The sequence below is a fragment of the Triplophysa dalaica genome, chromosome 1 (assembly GCF_015846415.1).
Source record: "Triplophysa dalaica isolate WHDGS20190420 chromosome 1, ASM1584641v1, whole genome shotgun sequence".
NCBI classification, from domain to species: Eukaryota; Metazoa; Chordata; class Actinopteri; order Cypriniformes; family Nemacheilidae; genus Triplophysa; species Triplophysa dalaica.
This window is the reverse complement of record NC_079542.1, coordinates 2,993,527-3,015,326: the sequence shown is the minus strand read 5'-3', so window position 1 is coordinate 3,015,326 and position 21,800 is coordinate 2,993,527. Positions and strand designations below refer to the sequence as shown.

The window sequence follows — 21,800 nt, the reverse complement described above, 5'->3', positions numbered from 1 at the left end:
TATACAGATTTGGAACAACTCGAAGTGAGTAAATGATGACAGAATTTTAGTTTAGTTTTAGTTTTTGGGTTAGGAATCACTTTAAAACTCCCGCATTTGTGAATTGTTTTGGATAAATGCTTCTGCAAAATGAATACATGTAAACTTTTAATGTTAAATACTTTCTATGCCAGCCTATACTCTATGCAGGAGACAACTTTTGAAAAGTGTGAATATAAATTATATAGAATAAACCTTTATAATCTGTACATTTACAGGATTTTCCAGTCACATATCCCCTTAATCATTGTGCTTATTGAGTTTTTTTGTGCATTTTTATACGTTAAACATGCTATTTACTACATAGACTAAGCGTCTCATAATTGTTTTTTTCCTCATTTCAGAATAATAAACTATGGAATAACAGAAATTGTTTTAGGAACTTTGTAAAAAATCCCACATAATGTGCAATGAAACAATGTTATATTTATCCTTCATCTAGAATTTACCGAAATGTTCTCTCGTCTTTTCACCAAGCAGCTTAGTGATGACTAATTTGACCTCCTATTGACTGCCTTTTCTTTACTATTCAGTCCAAGTCTTTCATATTAAAAACTTGTGTAATGAATGAAACATTTCACTCAAGTGACCCTACACTTTTAAACGGAAGTCTATGTCCAAGTAAAATGTGCGTTTCTTAAAAAATTACCCTAGCACGTATTTCTTTTTATAAGAGCTGGCCATTAGCGGTAAATACACAAAAGATAGCAAGATTGTGGCACGGAAATAACACTTCACTTCACCTTTGTACCAATACCAATTTGATTCCCATTAAAGTTTTATGTTCCTAAATATTTTATTTTGATTAATATATGAAAACGACATTTTTTGTGAATTGTATGTGTGGGTTAGCTCTGGAGTTGAAAAAGTTAAAGTTGGTGACTGTTCAGTTGGGTCGAGGGTTCAGGCGAAAGGATGACGTCACCGTCTCAGATGCAGGATTCAGGATGAAGGGATGTACAGTGTGGAGGAGAAAAGACGACATGAGGGAAAAGAACATCAACGAGACACTGAAATCACACACAGAGAGGTGGGTGAGAGAACATGTGCTCCATTTATTGGAAATGACATGTGATTATCTGTGAGGTAAAACAGGAAGTGAGGATGTAACATTCTCAGATTTTATCTTTCACAAACTGACTCCATTTTGGGAGGGAGTGATGTCACATGCAGTGCATTTAATAGTGACGCGTTCACAAAAATCTTTCTTTTCGTATGACTGCAACACCCCACCCAGGATTGAACCACCGATATTCAGGATGGAAATAAACTGAAATAATAGAGCTTTCATTTCTCCCCGAGCGTCAAACGTTCATGCACAGAGTTAGTGCATCCGTTTCTCATTGAATCTATAACTCAAGAAAAGCCAAACACACAATAAAGCACCACACATCCTGGACTAAAAACTGTGTTCTTTCCATACGGGCGTGAAGCTGAGAAAACGGTCCAGTAAATTTTACTTTAAAACTGAAACTATACAGAGATTTTGTATCTGATATATGGGGTCATTCTTTTGACATTATGCGATGATTTTAAACCAACACTTCAAATTTTATTTGCAACCCCCAACCAAGATATTAGCACCATTAATAATTTTCATCGAGTACAGACCTTCTGATAATCAATGCAATGCCAATGAATGAATACAGGGGCATTACTGTCCACAATAAATATTTTCCAAAATGCACTTTATGATATTTATTTGTAATTTTTTAAACACAACCTCATGGCAATTCATAAACATTTTATGAATTTGTACGATCTCATTCGTACGTTTTATATGATCTGCTTTTTTAACTGTTCTTCTAATAATCGCACACTTTTGCATGTACAAATTCCCATGAGATGGTAATTTTATAAATATTTTGTTCATTTTCCTTTTTTTTGTACATATACTTTTTAATAATTTAATAAGGAACTCCCATTTCGTTCGCTTGCATTCTCTTTGGTTTATTATTTCTTCGTCTGCGATGAAGACACCTTTTCTCCGTCTGGCATGAAGACACTTACAGTAAAATCGCCGCTCTCGGTACCGTACTTGTTCTTCACCAGGATGCTGTATTTGCCGGAGTCGGACGTGTTGACGCCGGTGATGGTGAAACTGGCAAACTTGCCAGACTCGAATTTGAGGATGTAATGATCGTCAGAAACCATCTCGCGCTCGTTCTTCAGCCAGGTGACCTCGGGCACTGGATCTCCTGAGATGTTGCAGGTCAGATTCAAAGCCTGAGCGATAGAAACACATTCTGAACCAATCATATCAATTATAGGCTTTCACAACCACCCACAGAAATATGTTATTGCTCAAAAGTTGCTCTTTCATTGCTCAGGAGGTTTCAGTTGCATATCAACTTATCAACAGATGTTTCTCCTTATATTGCTTAGGGGAAATAAAAACAACAACACGTGGGACAATTGTTGTAATTTACGAAGAGTGTGGAGGTGTCAATTGGATGTAGATTGTAGAGGTAAAATAATCTGGATTTGGGTCAATTTGATGAGAAATGAGAAGAGTTCATATTGAGATCTTTAATAATATTGACTTCTGATTGCAGACTTGACTAATCTGATCTCTTCTGAAAATCTAACGAAAAAAATATTTAAGTCGCAAATGAGATTTAAACAAAAGTTTCTATTTGCTTTCTGTTTAGTCTCATTGATTTCTTGGAGAAATAACTGAGATATCTGCGCTTTTTTTCTTATGGGCAAATGCTACCTTTCCTTCCTGGATAGTCACGACGTCAGGCAGTCCACCAGCCACGCGAGCGCGATCTGAGAAACGATACAAAGGCAAACAGATCCTGTTACCATGAAACAGATAGAAACCATGATCATAACAGCAGAATATCTCAGGAAACCTAGAGGCTGCCCATTTTGATGTTGGACGTTGACATTTCTTCAAGGTTTGACCTCAAATGTTTAATTCAAAGATACAATTTGAATCTCATAAGAGTGAACGATAAAGGTGAGTGTTTCTGCATTCTTCTACTCACTTCTCTCTGCGATGGCTGCAGACCTGCAACAAAAAAAGTGTCACGTGTAAGACATCAACATTAATATTATCTATTCAAACTTTGCGTCCATATCCAGTATGCATCACTTACTTGAGTCTCTGAAATTCAGCAAACGCATCATCGAATGCTGAAAGACAAACATCCATTTATACACATTAAAGGAGTGGTTCACTTTCAAAATAAATGTTCATGATAATTTACTCAACCCCATGTCATCCAAGATGTTTATGTATTTGTTTCTTTAGTAGAAAAGAAATGAAAGTTTTTGATGAAAACATTCCAGGATTTAACTCTACATAGTGGACTCCAAATGGTTGAAGGTTAAATTTACAGATTCAGTGCAGCTTTAAAGGGCTTTAAACGAAACCAGACAATGAATAAATGTCTTATCTAGTGAAAGGATCTGCATTTTTTAATACTGTTATTAGTTACTCAGCGGCAAACATAAAGGGCGACTAATAAGAATGATTTATGGCAAAAAATATGGAGAGACAAGGCTTCAGAAGGACAGCAGTAATAAACAATGCACTGCTTAATAAAGTTATGAAGACAAAATAAAAGGGACTGTTGAAGTCAATCTTGATAAATGTCATTGTGAACATCCTAATGGCGAACACTTGCTGTCAAGGCAGAACACTTGAACTGATCACTAAAATAAATACTTCACCTAAAAATGAAAATTCTGTCATCATTTACTTAAATTTCTTTGTTCTGATGAACACATATTAAGATATTTCAAAGAATGCTTACAACCAGACAGATTTTGCCCCCCATTGACCACCATAGTAGGAAAAATACACTGATCCCAATGCCCCAGAACTCTTTGCTGTCCTACATTCTTCAAAATGTCTTCTTTTGTGTTTGACGGATCAAAACAAAAAAAAAAAGATAAAGGGATTTCTCCTACTATGGGAGTCAATGGTGGGCAAGACATTCTTCCAAATATCTTTCTCTGTGTAAATCAGAACAAAGAAATGTATACACATTAGGAATAACTCAAAGGTGAGGAAATGTTGACAGAATTTTCATTTTTGTGTGAACTATCCCTTTAATAGATTGCATTTCAGTTAGGGTGGTCTTTGAAGACAGCTGTCTATGTAGATGGCATTGCAGCTAGGGGGTCTCCTCACCCTGTCCTGCCAGTTCCACGGTCCTGCGCAGACCTCCTTTACCGTCGAAGAACTCGATGGCATACTTCCCTTTGTCTTTCTCAGTGGGTTCAGAAATCTGAAGCCAGAGCTGCTCGCCCACCACACCGCTCTTAATGCGATCTGTGAATGCGATCGCTGCGTCCCTTTAAATAACGCACACACACAGTAAATAAGCATCTTAACTGCTACAGACAGATGAAGTCGAATTGATTCAGGTTTTAGTTTGCTTTTAATTCGTTTTAATTGTACTTTAGGAATGACTAATTTTACTTAAGTTATACTTTCTCCCGAGTAAACTTTTGTTTTTAAAGCAAATTGCACAACAAATCTTCATTTTTGGAAACAGAGAGTCTCACTTGTGATGCCAGGTGACGTGCAGCTCATCGTTGTAATAGCTGACAAAGCTGTAAAGTCTGATTCCCTCCTCAGTGCTCTGAATCTTCAGTGGAGTGGACGAGTTGGCTGGACAAACAGAACGTCAGCTGTTACTCTGATCACGGTGTCTAAATTATGATATACAGTAAAAACTGATCTTCAATAGGACATATTAAAAATACATTTCTTACCAATAACACTGAAGACCTCATTCATCAAATCTTTAAATCCTGCAAATAAAGAACAAACGTTTACAAAAGAACAAGCAGGTTTTATGTTTTTGGAATAAACCAGAAGAAATTCTGAAGATTTTTTTGATCAAATATGAACGTCACCATGGTCAGTGAGATTGAGGGTTGATGTGTCTTTGCCTCTGTCGTCCTTCACAACCACTTCATAAACACCGGCATCTTTCTTTGAGATCTGCCGTTCACAAACAAACAAACACATACAGTACGCAGTGCACACACAAAACCCAATAAAATAATTTGAGTATCTATTGTTTAAATCTCATAGGATTTATTTAGTTTTACTTTGGTAGTCGTCATTTCTTAAATCTCACCTGACAGACACTCTAAACCTGAGCTCAAAACTCACAGTTATGAATTAAACTCAAACATAAAACTTCAATTTTTTTTCAATTCAGGTATTAATAAAACATTGTCAGAGGCCGCACAGTACCTGTGCAATCTCCAGAGTCAACACTCCTTCAGAGAAATCCAGTTTCTCACTGACTTTAATCTCACGTCCGTCTTTATACCAGAGAGCCACGAGTCTTTCTTCATGTTACCGACCTACAACATGGAGTCATATAAATGGATGCAAGTAATAAAGAACCGAGAGCAAGAGAAATACAAAAACTGTGATTTTAATCATCTTCATCCCGCTTTCTCTTATTGTTCCTTGTCAGGTTAAAATAATTGTATTTTATTATTTATATATCATATCATTAATTTCTTAAAATAATTTAATTTAATCAAATCATTTGGTTGTAGAGTCACCTGATTGCCATTTTTTTGTTAATTTTGTATGTTTTTATTCAACTAAACTGTGCTGCCTATCTTGGCCAGGACCCTCTTGTAAATGAGATTGTAAATCTCAAGAGTTTTTAATTTTCCTGGTTAAATAACGTTTATAAATAAATAAAATAAAAATACATCTCTCATTTAAATTTTAATAATTTAACTAAAATTGTAATCTTTACCCAGCATCTTATTCTAAAACCACCTTACTGTTTCTTGTAATTGTGACATTGCTCTTTTTTTTGTCATTACTTGTTTTATTTATTATGTTTTGGCAATATTATAACTAAACATAATCCTTCTAAAAAGTATTTTAAATTGAATTGAGAGAGATCTCACCTTGCACTTCAGTCTAACACAGCATTCAGGTGTTACTTCATAACTGAGATACTCCACAAAGTGTGGACCTATAGTAAACACACAACAGTGATTTAACACACACAGATTCCAGCAACGGATACAGTATGATTACATTCTTGCAACATGAATTACTTTTAATCATTAAAACAAATTTAACATGCAATCGGAATATTGTAAAGTCATTTTTTTTATTTAATTGTTTAAGTCACTGCACCCCCTTATGGTAAACAGAACAAGCAGATATCATTAGTTCTTAAAGACTTCTACACATGTGTAACACATAATTAAAGTGTTTTTGCGACTTATAAAAAGGAAAACTGAGGTCAAGTCCCCATTGTAAATGTGAGGTGGAGCCAGGGGTGGACTGACCACTCGGAAATAACAAGGGGCGGACTGGCCACGTGGAGTACAGGAACTTTTCCCAGTGGGCCGCTAATGTATGTACGCTAGGGCTGGACAGATGGACGTATATGCACGCAACGTGAAGGCATTAGTGATCCAGACACGTATGCATGTAACGCAATGACACGTTACATACAACCCCCCGACAGTAATGCTGGAGTGCCGATGAGGGCCGAATAATCCAGGGCAGATTTTGCCTCCCTATTCGACCCTGGGTGGAGCTGGGGATGGAGGAGGGTATTTTGCTCCTGAGCTACGCCATAAGCTGCTATTGGCTGAATGAATTTTAAAACGGAAGCTGTGATTGCGTCATATTTCTATGGGTAGAAGAGGATCAGCTGATGCAAGCTTGACTCACGTGACCGGTCAGAACTAACGCTATATATTTCATGTGCAAATAAAAACATCCGTTTTATTCTGTCATCATTGTCTAACGTGATATTAAATATTCAGGCTCTCATTCATATAAAGGCCTTTAAACTACGGAGGAGCGATTTGAAATGATTGAAATGACCAGAGTAGATTGACAGCATCTGTCTTTATTTCGTGTACATTTCCAACTGTTAGACATTATACTTATTATAATGGGTTGATTAGGAGAAAAAATTATATATTAAATAATGACATTAGTTCCAAAGCCGCCAATATTGGAATGCTTGCTCTCATTCGTATAATGATGTTGTTAAAGAAATGTGTTATTTCTACATTAATTTGGAGATAAAATGTGAAATTATTAGGATGTAAAAGTTTATTTAAAAACATAAAAGCAGTGTGTGATTAGTTCGTTTTTTATTTAAATCGATTGATAGCACTAAAATAAACATGTTAAACAAAATAAATAGTGTACTGTATGTTTAATTTCACTATACGCGTGCGGTTAATCGTGATTAAAAAAAGTCATCTATTGACATCCCTAATATATATATATAAAATATACATTGTGCAGTCTTACCCTGTTTCCTGTGCCATTCCTTCCTCTGGAACTCTGATTCCTTCTGTAACTGCTTGAAGACTGAAATCAATGAAATTTTATCATAAATGTAAATTCATACATCACACACGTGTTTGTGTACATTCACGTGAATGTTTATATGTACCGTCTCCGATCAACACCAGACTGGACTGATTAGTGGCTTTGCCGTCCTGAAGTTGGAAAGTGAACGTTCCCTCGTCGTCTTTGCTCAGAGTCTCCATGAACATTTCAATAATGCCTGTGTTTTTATCAAAGTTCATCTTGTATTTCTACAAACAGAGAAAAACCTCAAATGTGTCGAGTCCAAATCACGTGTATTGCATTTAGTGCAAATGTATTCATTACTGTGTGTGCTGGAGTTAGTTTTCCTCTAACCTCTCCCTGGGAAATCATATTGTCATTGAACACGTATTCAACTTTTCCGTTGGCAGACATCTTCTCCGCATGGAGCCAGAAGCGAACTCTTCCCTTCTCCAGCAACTCCACGGCCAGCTCGCTCTTCAGAGGAATAACTGCAGACGGACAGGACAACCTTGACATCACAGTTTACTCCAGATCCTTTCATATACATTACCAATGTGAACCCTTGCAAGGAAACACCGACATAAGGACTTACTAGGGAACTTGTGCTCGTGACTGATTTTCAAGAGATCCTTTAGACCTGTCCGAACATGAGATGTGATGAATGATCAACAGTTACTCCGGTAAACACAGTACAATTCTCAAATGACAAGAGATGCTGATGTTAACCTTCTTCAGTGATTGTGTAGCTGGCTGACACTCCATCAGTGTGTGTGACCACACAAGAGTAAATCCCAAGATCCTCTTCTGAAGGCGTCTTAAAGGTTGCTTTAGACCTGCACAACGACACACAACCATTACTGAAAGATAAACAATCTAACAACACAATCCGTCTTTAACTGAACTGAACTGATCTTTGTGGTACTTTTTGTTGTACTTTTATGGTCATTTAAACTGGTGATGTCCCTAGTATTAATTTAACACAAAATAAACACAAATCGACTAATAATTTGCACAAAAAAACATATGTAAAAATTCCATATAGTAAGAGCATATGATCAATCAAATGAATGTTTTTTAGTGTATTTTTAAATGTTTTCTGTTTCAGCTCTACAATATAAAATGTATAAAGATTGCTTTTCAATTTTGAATATATATGAAATATGTTTTGGAATAAACTGTAGAGAACTGACAGAGAACATAAAAAACATATCTAATATGAATGGATAAATTATGATATTATTTGTTTAAAAGTGGCACAATATGACTCATCAGAAGCAGGATTATTCTCCTAAACTAATAAAACATTTCTAAATACAGATTATTATAATCATATTATATTATATTATTGAAAATATTATTGAAAATTGTAAATAAACAAAGAATAAAATATATTGCTGGAATTCGAGGCACTACAATAATAAACTAAAATATCAATTAAAATGAAATGAAATACCAACTAAAACTGCAATAAAAAACTATGTGACATTGTTAAAAAACTAATTACAAAAGCACAAAACAAAATAGATAACTACAAAAAAACATGAATACTAAAAATACCAAATAACAGCTTATTACATTTTTTTTAAAACCTACAATTAAACTAAACCTTTGATCAGAAGCAATTATTTTTAATTCAATACAAATAGTTTTACAACATATAATTCACAAACGTACTTGTTGCCCTTGGTGTCCATGGTCATGCGGTCAGAATCTGACATCTCCTCATAATTCTTGGACCAGATGAATTTGGAGTCAGGAGTGAGTTCTGAACACTGGAAGTTCAGAGAAATGACGCCATCGTCATCAACTTCCACCACGATCTCCGAAGTGCCTTTGGGAAAGAAAAGATCTGCTGGATTATTCTGATATTCTTTTAGTTTGCCAATAAATTTCTTTTATTTAAACAGCATATTTGCACCCTTGAGTGTCCCTGTGAGAAGTGAATAAAGAAGAAATATGTTTTTGCTTCTTTCTACATCTCTCTCCAACAACGGGTGTAGTACCTGGTTTAGTCACGGCCTTGACCGGTTCTGTGGTTTCTGAGGCTTTTCCTACACCAGCCTTGTTCTGAGCTCGCACGCGGAACACATACGACTCGCCCTCCTTTAGATCCTTGATCTAGAACCGCACAGAGAACAATGACCGACTACTGATGTCACAACTCAACCAGCCCACCGCATCAGCTCCGTCACATACAAACCTTCATGTGCCTCTTATCAGTGGCTTTCTCATTAAAACCCCTCCACATCTCAAAGTCTGCATCAGCCTCCTTAATATCAACGTAGTATCCATTTACAGCATCACGGCCCTGGTACACGGGTGGTTTCCATAGCAACACCAGAGCGTCCTTTCGAACCTCCTGTATTTGGAGGTCATGGGGAGGTCCTGCAATAAAACAAAGATCGATTATTTTGTTATCTTAAGGGAAAACTGTGGCTTGTGAAAATATGTTTTAATTGTGCTTTTCTTTACCAGGAACAGCAATGGTCCACTCCTCACATCTGAATACATCACTGGGCTGAGATGGGATCCCCACACCAGCCATATTGGCTGCGCGTAACTGGAACTGGTACAGCATGTTCTCCTTCAGGTCCGACACCTGGAAAAGAAGAATAGATGTGAGTTAGGAATCTCAAACTAAATATAAATATAGTATATAATGCAAAACGTTTCCCAGATGACCTTCATACAATAAAAGTTAAAAAGTTGTCAGTTTTATTTAAAAGTGAGAACACTCACTCTATATGCTCGCTCGCTGATGGACTTGATGTTCGCCTCGTGCCATTTTCCCGGCACTCCACCTATGACCTCACGGTAATCAATGAAGTAGCCGGTGATGTCAGCGCCACCAATGAAAGTGGGCTGTTTCCATGCCAACACCATCGAGTCCCGCACACTTTCCAACACAGTGATGCCATAGGGAGGAGCAGGGGATGCTGGGATAGCACAAGATGACAGTTAATAGTGAAGCAGATTTACAGTTTAACACAGTAATTCTCAAATCTTTCTAACTGCCAAAGACAATAAATCAAAGACTTGGGTTTTCTCTCTTGTGCTCGTACTGCTGACATGCTGTCAGAAGTTCTCAACTGTGAGTCCTCTAGAGATTTGCTTTGTAGATTTGACAGAAAATTCATTTTTAAAAACGAAATAAATTAAATTTTTGTATATATTTTCATTCATTTTATAAATTAGCGTTGAGAATTGCATACGCACATTTTAATTTCCGTTTTGTGCATTTACATTTATACATCAGGCCCTTGATTTTGATAAGAAATGGGAAATATTGCACTTTAATAATAATTAATAATTTACATCAATAGGTTTACTACATAAATATATTTAACATTTAAAATTAAAATATTAAATTAACTAAACTTCAGATATACAAAACGGTTCAATTTCTAATTCTTTAATATACAATCTTATTAAGTAAATTTTTGGTTAATAATTTGAATGGAATATAACTTGGCTGGCAGTATACCAAACATTTTATTTTTTTAAATCCAGATATGTTTGTTGAGAACTGAATAGGCACATTGCAATTCCCATTTTGTACATACGCAACATTCATTCATCAGGCCTTTGATTTGAATAAGAAATATTGCACTTGTTTAATATTTACAGCAACTGCATACATATATTCAACATTAAAAATGTAAATATTAAATTAACTAAACTACAGAAACTGTACAAAACTATTCAATTTCTAATTCTTTTGGATCATTTTATTAAATTCATTTTGGGTTAATATTTGAATGTAATAAAACTTGGCGCTTCCCACTCAATTTTTTAAATATACATCTTGATATGTTAGTTGAGAAATAAGTACTTATACAAATCCCATTTTGTACACACACAGCATCACGCCCCTGATTTTTTTTTCCAGGATAAAAATACAATTTTACTTATGTTTTGTTGCATATATTTAAATATTTTTATATAACTTTTAATATACCATTTTTTTATAGAAGTTTTCTGAGGCCCCCTACTGATTAAGAATCACTCGCACACAGACACCTTAAGTCTAAGAATGTGTCAAGGTGATGACAACAAAATATCCAAACCAATCACAGAAGTGTAGAAATACTGATTGGCACTGTGACGCTCCCAAACACAATCTTATAATCTATCATTCTAAGGGCTGGTCGAAAAAACAACGTCACTGTATAACAGCACAATGTTTAGAAAGCATGTCCCTATCTCTGTGTTTTTAGAGAGCAGTAATAATGTACACGGGTGAGCGTAGTGCATCAGTATTCTTCAAACTGTGACCAGGTGACGTATGGTGTGATAGGAAAGGTGTCCAGCATATTGGCAGTTGTGGCTGGTGATAAAAAACAGTGTTGTTAATAAAACACCTACAACAGAGAAAACTTACCTTATAAAGAATGTTTGGTTTAACGTGAGTTTAGGAACTCGTCCCTCAGTTTGTAAAAAAAACGAAATTTTGTTATTATAACATTCGTCTATGGGGCAAGGCACTCAAGAGGGTTTAAAATATAACGTCGGTCATCAATTGTTCAGCCTCATTTCATTTAAACCTGCTTGTATCTGACATGCTGTGAACATTTTTAAAAACTAAACCACAACTGCATGAAAACAATATGCTACTTTCATGAGAGATTTGGGAAATTGACAATGATGAGCAAAATAATCGTGACTGGATGAATCTCGCAGATTGCAACGAGCTGCACCGACATTCAAGTGTTTCAAAAAGAAAAAGATGCAAAGAAATGAATGAAAGAGGAGACAGGGTGAGGCTCTGAGGAGTGTGTTGATGATGATGGACCTGAACATAACCTTCATCCTCTCACCTGATCCTCTTCGTCCTCTCCCGTGTTCTTCTGCTGTCGCTGGTTGCACAGACGAGTTTTGCGAGCACTTACGATTGTCGGCCGATCCTGTTTCCGGCTCCGTTTCAATACAGTCGGGTGTGCACGAGTCAACACTACAGTTCACAGCTGGTTTCTCTATTTCAGGTTCCCACTTATGAGTGGGTTCGGGTGACCCTACGTTCCCCTTCTTGAGCTGTTTGCCCTCGTTAAGGGAAGATGGATGCCCTACTTGACCCCCTCCCTCGGCCCTCTCAACACCGTTAGCTAAGCATGTTAATGGTGCGTCAGCGGAGGAGTGAGACGCCTCATGCCTGCCCACTCCACAAGAGCTGTGCTGGGTTAGTGCCATCCCAATACCCCCTGACTCCAGACACACACCGTGAGGAATACCGCCCCCTACAGGAGTTAGCGGAGAGAACAGCGAGAGAAATACATCAGGCAGATAAAACACACACACAATCAATCACAATGCACCATTTACTGACTTCTGTCTGACATTTGCATCTTTAAGAGGTGAACTTTAGCAGGAAGCGTGCAAAAACAAGCTACATATGTTTTACTATTAAAGTATATTTTGTCTACGAGAAGAAAAGAAGAGCAAGAAAAAGCTTCAAGATATCGTGAAGATATTAGAAACACAGAAGACACCAAAGACAGTTGAGTTAGTTTATGCATTGATTGCATTTCTTTGTGCCGGTCCTTTTTTGAAAAAACACTGTCATTTGTCTTTTTATAATTTATTTTATTTACACTCTATTCTATCGTGTTTGTGTTGTACACTCTACTGTAAAATAAACAAATTATTTATTTATTTTAAAGACCTTTCAAAGTGACGACAACAAAAAACGATTCTGCGCATGTGGGTGTTGGTGGGCTGCAGTTAACTTCCGGTACACATTCGCAAACAACAGAGTGCCTGTAGATCATTTCTGATAACAAGCAAAAGAAACCGAGAAGAACCGTTAGATGGCTAAACTTGTAACTCCAATATTTAGAATTTAGACTGCGATACCAAGCTCAACCGCTAGATGTCAGTGTACAATACGGTTTCTCAAAATGCGACCGAAATACAGGACCCCTCCAACAAATTGCTTATTGAATAAAATGAACATTCAACTAATCATTAATTAAATACAATTATTAAACAGTAAAAAAATTATATAAATGAATCATTACATAATGAAATTAAATATAAATAGTTGTATTATGAGACACTAGCCAAACAGAGACCGGAAGCTAAGGTCGGGTGCGTGCGCGTCCGATTGAAACGGTCTACATCATGACAAACTACATGTTTTATTGTGTACAGTATAGCTGTGTTATCTGTTTATTACAGCTCAAGAGTTTAAGGTCACGAAGGTAAAAAAAGTTACTAGCAGAAATGGTTCATCAGTCTAAAATTGATTTATATCTTAATTAGGGGTTCCCAGTTTCTACCCAATAAATATTCCAGAGCTTTATATCCTTTACTCACTTTCGAGTTCCAAATGTGTATAAATTATTAGTTCTGATGCACATGGAGAAAGATATTTGGAAGAATGTCAGTAACCAAACAGATCTCAACAACCATTGAATACCATCATAGGAAAAATTACTTTACAAGTACCTTTTTTTTTCTTTTGGACACAAAAGAAGACATTTTGAAGAATGTAGGACAGCAAACAGTTCTGGTGCACTTTTGACTACCGTTGTTTTTTTCCTACTATGATAGTCAATGGGTGTTGGGATCTGTGTGGTTATAAGCATTCTTTCAAATATCTTTCTCTGTCATCATCAGAACATATAAATGTATACACATTTGAAACAACTCGAAGGTGAGGAAATGATGACAGAATTTAATTTTTGGGGAAAGTATCCCTTTGTTTATTCAATATAAAAATTGACAAATAATAAGTATGATTTTAGTTAGTTTTAAAATGTATTTCGATGCTTATTTTGTCTCATTTTAAATTATCATTCATCCTGAGAACCCTTGTTGGCAATGGCCCCCCTGTTTAGAACCACCATACTTACGCAATTTATAAGTCACTTTAGATAAAAGCTTGAGCGAAATAAATAAATGCATGCAACCTAAATTAGACATGGTTGAACATCAGCATAAAAGAAAAGTTATATAAAATATTACCAAGCCAATTTCTTCGAATTTGTAGTGTTTTTCATAAAGGTGAGCATGCTGCCGAGCACAAAGTCTCATGGGGGTTAAGGGACATAGATCAGTAGAAAGGTATTCTGGGTAAAGAAAGAAGGAAGGAGGGGCAGAGGCGCAGGTTTAAAAAAATTGAAGGACAGGGCTGAGAATATTAAGGGGCGTGCGTGAGAAACCAGGTGCCGGGTGGGCTGGTTTGTAGTCACCGCTATGTTGGATCAGTCGTGATCCAAACTAGAGGAAGTCTACAACTCCTGACCCCACCTCCTGGGAGAAATGGAGGGGCGGGGCTTCAGAGTTTGGTGGGTGCGGCCCAGGCACAGGACTGCCATGGGAATGCGTGAGTCTGGGTGGTGAAGTATGGCGGGCAGATTTGGAAAAGTGAAAGTCGGACATTGTGATTTGTGATGTGAAAAACAACACCACAACCTTTTTAATTAAAAGTCACATTAAAAGGAGTTCACAGACTCACCAATAGCAGCTTTAACTTCGATAGATTCAGATTCTTGTGAGAAATCACTGATTCCTGCAGCATTCACCGCTCGCACACGGAAGACGTATGTCTCGCCCGTGGTCAGGCCATGACAGATAAACCTACAACAACACAAGTAAAGATAAAAATGTATTATAAAATATTATTTAATGACATTATTAACAAGCTGATATGTATGTGATTTAAGCATTGTGTAATTCTGTATGAATAATGGCTTCATTATTGTTGTGTGTTAATCGTGTGTTATTATTATACCTGGTGCATTTCACAGGTTTGTTGTTGCATGGTTCCCAGGCATTGCTCCCAGCGACGCTTGACTCGATGTAGTAGCCCACCAGCTCTTTAGCATCACGCGACGCCTCCCACGAAACCACCACTGACGTGTCCGTGTTGCGGGTCGGCACCACACGACCAGGGGCTGACGGGATATCTGGTGATTGACAGACGAACCTATTATACAAAGCTATTAAAAATAACTATCATAGTCTATCAAACTGTATTTATAATTTATACATGTATGCATCAGTTCTCTATGAAAGCAACACCGTATGCCAATTTAAGACAAACATGTGTGTTAGAAGGTTAGTTCACCCAAATATGAAAATTCTTTCAATATTTTCTCACCCTTAAGTTGTTCTTAACCGGTTTAAATATCGGTCGTAGGTTTGCGAAACACAAATAAAAACATTTGGAACAATGTGTAAAACCAACAGGTTCTGGGGCACTGTTGACTACCATAATAGGAATGGTGCTATGGTTGTCAATGGTGCCCCAGAATTGTTAGATTTCACACATTCTTCAAAATATTTTCTTTTGTGTTCAACAGAATAAAGAAATGTCCACAGGTTTGAAGCAACCCGAGGGAGAGTAAATGATGGCAAAATGTATCCTTTAACAACGTTCAAGAATCTTTTGAAAGGACTTAAACACAAAAGCTGCTATTAAAGACGAAGTAACAGGTAAACAGTTTATTTCTAAAATCAGATACATATTATGTTTACTTAAAATACTTTATACGAACACTAGTACATCTTAATTCTTCTCCAGCTCATACCCAGTTTGTCGCCAACCGTGGTGGCTTCAGTCGGTTCTGATGGTTCTCCGACACCAGCCGAGTTACAGCAGCGAACACGGAAGCAATACGATTTGCCCTCCGCCAGATCGAAGAGAGCGAAGCGTGGAGATTTCACCGGGATTTCAGTGTTTACTCGCTGCCAGGTGTCTGTGCCAGAAACGCACTACACACACAAACACACACATAAAAAAGATTTAAAAACTGATTAAAAATATAATTTCCGGGTCAATTAAATTTAGGGATCTTACCTTTTCAACATAATACATGACCCCTTCATGACCCTTCTCACCTGGGGGCTTCCAGCTCAGTACCACATAGTTTTTAGTGGCTTCAATGACACTGAGGTCACAAGGTCGGCCGGGAACGACTCCCTCTAAAGTCAATCAAGATAAATGAAGCGTGTGTCGTGATTGCTTGTTTACTGATCTGTGTCGTGTCATTGACTGTGAGAAGAATGTTCACAGTGATAAAGAGTAAAAACAGACATACAGTCGTTCATGAATACTGGAGAAGGTTTTAAAATGGAGTCATAGGAATAATACTTACAGGTAATATTTTTAATTTATTATTCTCATTAGTATTCTAAATATTGTATCCCAATAATTGTAATAATTAAATGACTTTTACTTTTTTATCAAATGTAATGACTATTTCTCTGACTTTCAAGATTTTATCAATTTAAATGTATTCATGACTTCTGAGATTTGATCTGACATGAATTAATACTTCATCAATTTACATGACTCTTAAGATTTAATCTTTAAAAAATCAATTTACATGACTTTTGAGATTGTATTAGTTTCTATAACTTTTAAAATTTGATCAGTGTCTATGACTTTTATATCAGGCAAACGTTTTCAGACACTTACTCGCGTATTTGTTCATATCTTTTCCATGTTTAAGTTTAATAATAAACTCATCAAACTGATGACATAAAACAAAGGGAACAATGGGAATTATGTTGTACCAAAAAATGTAAGTGTTACATGTTATCATTATCAGTGTTGGAACTAGAATTGCAGAAATCTTTCTTTTCAGTTTTCTCAAGCAGCTTCTTGATGTCTCACCCTTAGATGCTTTTTAAAGAATAGTAAAGCAGTTCCCATTTATTCTGTGTTCTTATTGGCAACTCTTTCTTCATGATTCAGCTGGTGTCATCCATTTTATAAAATAAAATGTTAGTTTTTCATTAAAAAAAGTATGTGTTTGTTTGCAAAATTACATTTTTGTCTGCTAAACCAGATATTTAAGCTTAGACTTTCAGATCAAACTTTTTATTTAAATAACGAGAAACATTACACTCAAGTGTGCAAAAACGTTTGACCTGTTGTGTAGAGATTTCAAGGCCTGGAAATCACATTCCAAGTTTTCTGTGAATTCTGAAATGGATTTAATTTATTCTTTGACGTTTCTCACCTACAGGTTCTTCTTCAGTTACAATGATCTGGCCAGTCCAGGGAGCAGATGTACCTGGATGACAAAACCCGAAAAAGCAATTAAGAAAAAGCAAACTGCTTTTTTTATTCATTTGTGTATTGGTTCTGCAAGTCACGCGAACCTTTTCGTGCGCGATCAGCAGGGTCCATAGCAGCTACGGGTTCAGACACACGGGACGGGTGACTCATACCGGCCTTATTCACCGCACGCACACGAAACGAGTAGCTGCGTCCCTCCACCAGACCGGTGACGGGGAAACGAGCAAACTTCACTGGAGTGTCATTACATTGAGCCCAATGTGTAGTGCCAACCTCACATCTGCAGAAGAACAGAAACAGAAAATAACACTGAAATGAAAGCATTGTATATAAACATTATCCAAGACTTCAGTAATACAAGCCTAGATTAAATAGGATTAGATCCTAAAGCATGGATTGGTTTATATCAAAAGATTTGTGAAACGTAAATCAGGGGTTTTCCATCTGGCCCAGGGACCTCCAGAAGGTTGTAAGGGGTCCCCAGAAAATTTCAGATAAAAAATACAAAGCAGAAATTGCCTACTTAATCCTCTATTATTGCTCTACTTCAAGGGTTTCTCTTATTTGCATAGTTTCCAGAATTGTTTAAAATTGTATTTTCCTAGCGAGTTATTGACCCAAAGTTTATTTATTTGCTCTCACAGTAAGAGTTTCTACAGTACAGATTCGCTTAATAGTACTAGGTGTTATATACCACTATTTCAGCACAGTTCATTTTTTTAATAGGACATTTCCCACGCCTTATGCATGACAGGAGGGGAAGCAGTCAAGAATATGAATAAAGGAAAGGAGGTCTGAGGTTTCACTGGGGTCGTCGGCTAGGCATCATCTGTGTTTGGACATCAATTATTATAGAAATACAAAGCAAATTTACCTTTCCTTGCCACTTCCTTGCGTTTTTACTGCACCAATGCATTGTTGATATTTTGCTTGTTCAAATTGCTTCTATTGTTTTCCCCTACGTTGTACGTCTGCTAAATGACTAAATGTAAATGTAAAAAGGTTCATCTTATTTGAGGGTTCTTGCCTTGGCATCATAGAGTTTGAAAACCCCTGACCTAAATGAGTTGGAGATGCAGTGACCTGTCAACAAAGTAGCCCAAGATGTGACTCCCGCCATCCACCGCTGGCTGTTTCCAGGTAACGATGATGTAATCCTTATTGGCCTCCTGACACTGTACATCTAAAGGAGCTCCGGGTGCACCTTCAACCTCACCATCACAATCTAACACAAACACACAAATAAAATCAATGTTGAATTCAAATTAAATACAAATCTGCACCAAGTCGACATTTTCTAGTCCTTTAGCAGAGGTCTGTGACTAAAGGATATTCTGAAGGTTATCCAACTTTATATAGTATAGACGGTCTCTTGACATTAAAGTAACTTAAACGTTCACACAGACAGTACACATTTAGAATAAAACATGAGCCGGCATCTGACATTTTAAGCCTAAAACCTGTCAAAGAGAAAAGTGTAAGCTAAGTTTTACTCGAACAAGTCTCTTATAACCTTTTAAAATAAACTGGAAGTGTGTTAGAAATTCGGACCTATAAATAACAAAGCTAAATCTAACATGACATTTTCCATTGTGTACGTGAGTGCGTTCGTATGTGTGTGTCACATTTCGATGGTCTAAGTTTACAAACCCACACTGAGACACTGCAAACTGTGAAGAACTCTTTTTACAAATGTGTTGTACGATTCTGTAGTCAAAGTTACTCCTCTGAACAGAACTTTAAACTCTTTAATATTTACAAATTCAATGGTCAATGTAATTACTTTGGTAACACTTTAAAATAAGATGATATTTGTTTACAGTTCTGAATGCATTTACTAACATGAACGTCCTACGAACAAAATCATGTTTCAGCATTTATTGATCCTTGTTAATGATAGTTCATGTCAAGACAGCTATTCATGTTAGTTCATGGTGCATTAACTAATGTTAACAGTGACGATGCTTAATTCAATTCAATTCAATTGTACTTATATAGCGCTTTTTACAATGTGGATTGTTCCTAAGCAGCTTTACAGGAGAAAAACAGAAAAACACAGAAAATGTAAAACACAGCACAGTGCATGGTGTTTATAGAACAAGCAAGATCACTAGATAGTAAATAATGTCTAATAAATGCATTCTCCTGGTGAGCAAGCCAGCCAACAATGCCCTGTGGCAAGGAACCCAAACTCCAATGATAAATAAATGGAGAAAAAAAACCTCGGAAGAAACCAGTCTCAGCCGGGAGGACCAGATCTCCTCTGACCTGTCACAGCTGCACCCAGTTTCTTTAATGAATAGTTTCAGAGTAAATGTTCATGAAGAATAGGGAACGTTTATTAGTACTGATTTAGGAAGTTTCATTTGTTGAAACTGTATGGGTCTAATTTGTCTTTCTTTATTTTATTTTTTTATCAATATCAGGAAACAGAGGAATGTTAGAAGCAGGGAAAATAACAATGGTGTGCAGCTATAACTTCAAACTGCTGTCATGTGATGTAAGTTTAGCATTTAATACTTGTCATTGTAAATTTTGCATTAATGTGACAAGTAGTCCGTCTCTCTTGGAGATCATTGATTAATAATGTTTTAGTAAATGCTGAAATAAACATGAACTAATATGAATAAATGCTTTAGAAGTATTGTTCACTGTTAATGCATTAACTGACTGTTAACAAATGTTGTGAAGTGTTACCAGAATAATTAAAATACAACTTCTGGTCACACTTTAGAATAGGGACCAATTCTCACTATATACCAATTATTAACTTCGACTTTTACCTCAATAAAACCCCTAAGTTCTGATTATAAGGTAGTTTTTAGGTTTAGCTATTGGTAAGGATTAAGGGATGTAGAATAGGGCAATGCAGAATAAGGTATTAATATGTGCTTTTTGCATAATAATATACAACTAATATACAACCAATATGCATGTTAATGAGCAAGTAGTTAATGATGAATTTGTGTACCTTAATATAAAGTGTACGACCTCTTAGGGGAAATTCACATTTCGCGACTAAAATCGCGCATTCTGAAAAGTTGAACTTTTTTCATCTCCATATGGCAGCGATGTGCCTACAAAAACGAGAGCATCACACAGCACGCGTTTTTCGACCGCGTCACTCCCTATTTGCGCGCGTGTCTACATTTAGGGGCTGTGTACACCAAGGTGCTTTTACACGGCTGAAAATGCAAGGAGCTCAGCTGAAAACGCCCACTGCAGGCTGAGTGTTCTGGCCCTTATTGAGCATTTTTTAACTCTTGGCACCCCGGTCTAATGCTGGCGCTGAGCACGGAAAAATACACCGGCTGCTGCGTTTCCATTGGAAACAATTGAAAAACAAGCCGTACGCCGGCAGAACCACCTCGGTGGACACATTCCCTTAAAATAACGAACTCGCGCATCGAAAAGACGCGAAATGCGAATCGCCCCCGTTTAATTATTTATTTATTATTCTTTAGTCCCAGTCACTTTTTTCAAGCAAAGGCCTACACCTTCAGACGAAAATATTTTGGTAACACTTTACAAAAAGGTACTATTTGTAAACAGTTAGCTAACATGAACTTACTATGAACAATACTTCGAAAGCATTTATTAAATGAGTTCATGTTTATTTCAGCATTTACTAATACATTATTAAAATCAAATGTTGACACGGTTATCATGAGAATGCACCATGAACTAACATGACATTAACAAGGATTAATAAATGCACAAAAATTCTATTGTTCATAGTTAGTTCATGTTAGTTAATACATTTACAACGGTTACATTTTTATTCTTGAATGTGGACAAACATATTAATAGAAAACGAGAAAGTGGTCTGAAACTATTGACCAGTAAGGTATATTTATATTCATTATAAGGACGTGAGTGTGAATCATTTAGATTTTGTAAAATTCATGTAAAACATTTGTTCTCCCATATTCATTTGTGATATTCATATTAAGATGATCGTGTTGGTTCCCACCTCTAACAAACACATAGGCGGAGTGAGTCTCAAATCCAGATTTGGTGATGACGCGGAGTGTGTACAGCCCCTCGTCCTCTTTGTTGAGGTGTGTGAGCGTGAGTGTAGCTCTGTCTCCGCTCCAGTGCATCTGCATCCATTTAGACGGCACCAGCAGTTTATCTAAAACACACAAAACACATTCATGTATGACTGTCATGAGTTTCAATGCTCTTCAATTGATGGAGGACGTATCCGGAACACGTTTAGCGTTATAAAAAGCAGAAACCAGGTGTCTGAATGCATTAGCAGAAAGATTGATGTTATAGACATGAAGACATGAAAGACAGAAAGCACCCGGTCAGAGAAGCCCAGTTTACACATGGTGTTAACATCCCTCGGTCTCAAAGGATTCGCCCGAGACAGAGTGTGATCCGCTGTCAACAAACGTCTCAAATGTG

The 21,800-nt window shown here is 36.7% G+C and overlaps 1 protein-coding gene across 1 annotated transcript in view; it reads right to left on the bottom strand.

The window, feature by feature from the left end:
• The window catches only part of myom1b (myomesin 1b), a 34,137-nt gene that overhangs the window by 2,082 nt on the left and 10,255 nt on the right, over positions 1-21,800 (bottom strand). The window contains 30 exon segments of the mRNA XM_056743739.1: positions 2,050-2,265; positions 2,756-2,811; positions 3,033-3,055; positions 3,144-3,180; positions 4,184-4,347; positions 4,561-4,666; positions 4,771-4,809; positions 4,915-5,002; positions 5,261-5,349; positions 5,352-5,373; positions 5,941-6,008; positions 7,316-7,375; positions 7,461-7,605; positions 7,712-7,848; positions 7,953-7,997; positions 8,087-8,193; positions 9,035-9,191; positions 9,364-9,478; positions 9,561-9,745; positions 9,833-9,959; positions 10,100-10,296; positions 12,577-12,594; positions 14,817-14,938; positions 15,093-15,267; positions 15,892-16,075; positions 16,161-16,285; positions 17,329-17,382; positions 17,471-17,667; positions 18,471-18,612; positions 21,361-21,522. Of these exon segments, the coding sequence (XP_056599717.1) occupies positions 2,050-2,265; positions 2,756-2,811; positions 3,033-3,055; positions 3,144-3,180; positions 4,184-4,347; positions 4,561-4,666; positions 4,771-4,809; positions 4,915-5,002; positions 5,261-5,349; positions 5,352-5,373; positions 5,941-6,008; positions 7,316-7,375; positions 7,461-7,605; positions 7,712-7,848; positions 7,953-7,997; positions 8,087-8,193; positions 9,035-9,191; positions 9,364-9,478; positions 9,561-9,745; positions 9,833-9,959; positions 10,100-10,296; positions 12,577-12,594; positions 14,817-14,938; positions 15,093-15,267; positions 15,892-16,075; positions 16,161-16,285; positions 17,329-17,382; positions 17,471-17,667; positions 18,471-18,612; positions 21,361-21,522 (3,362 nt within the window).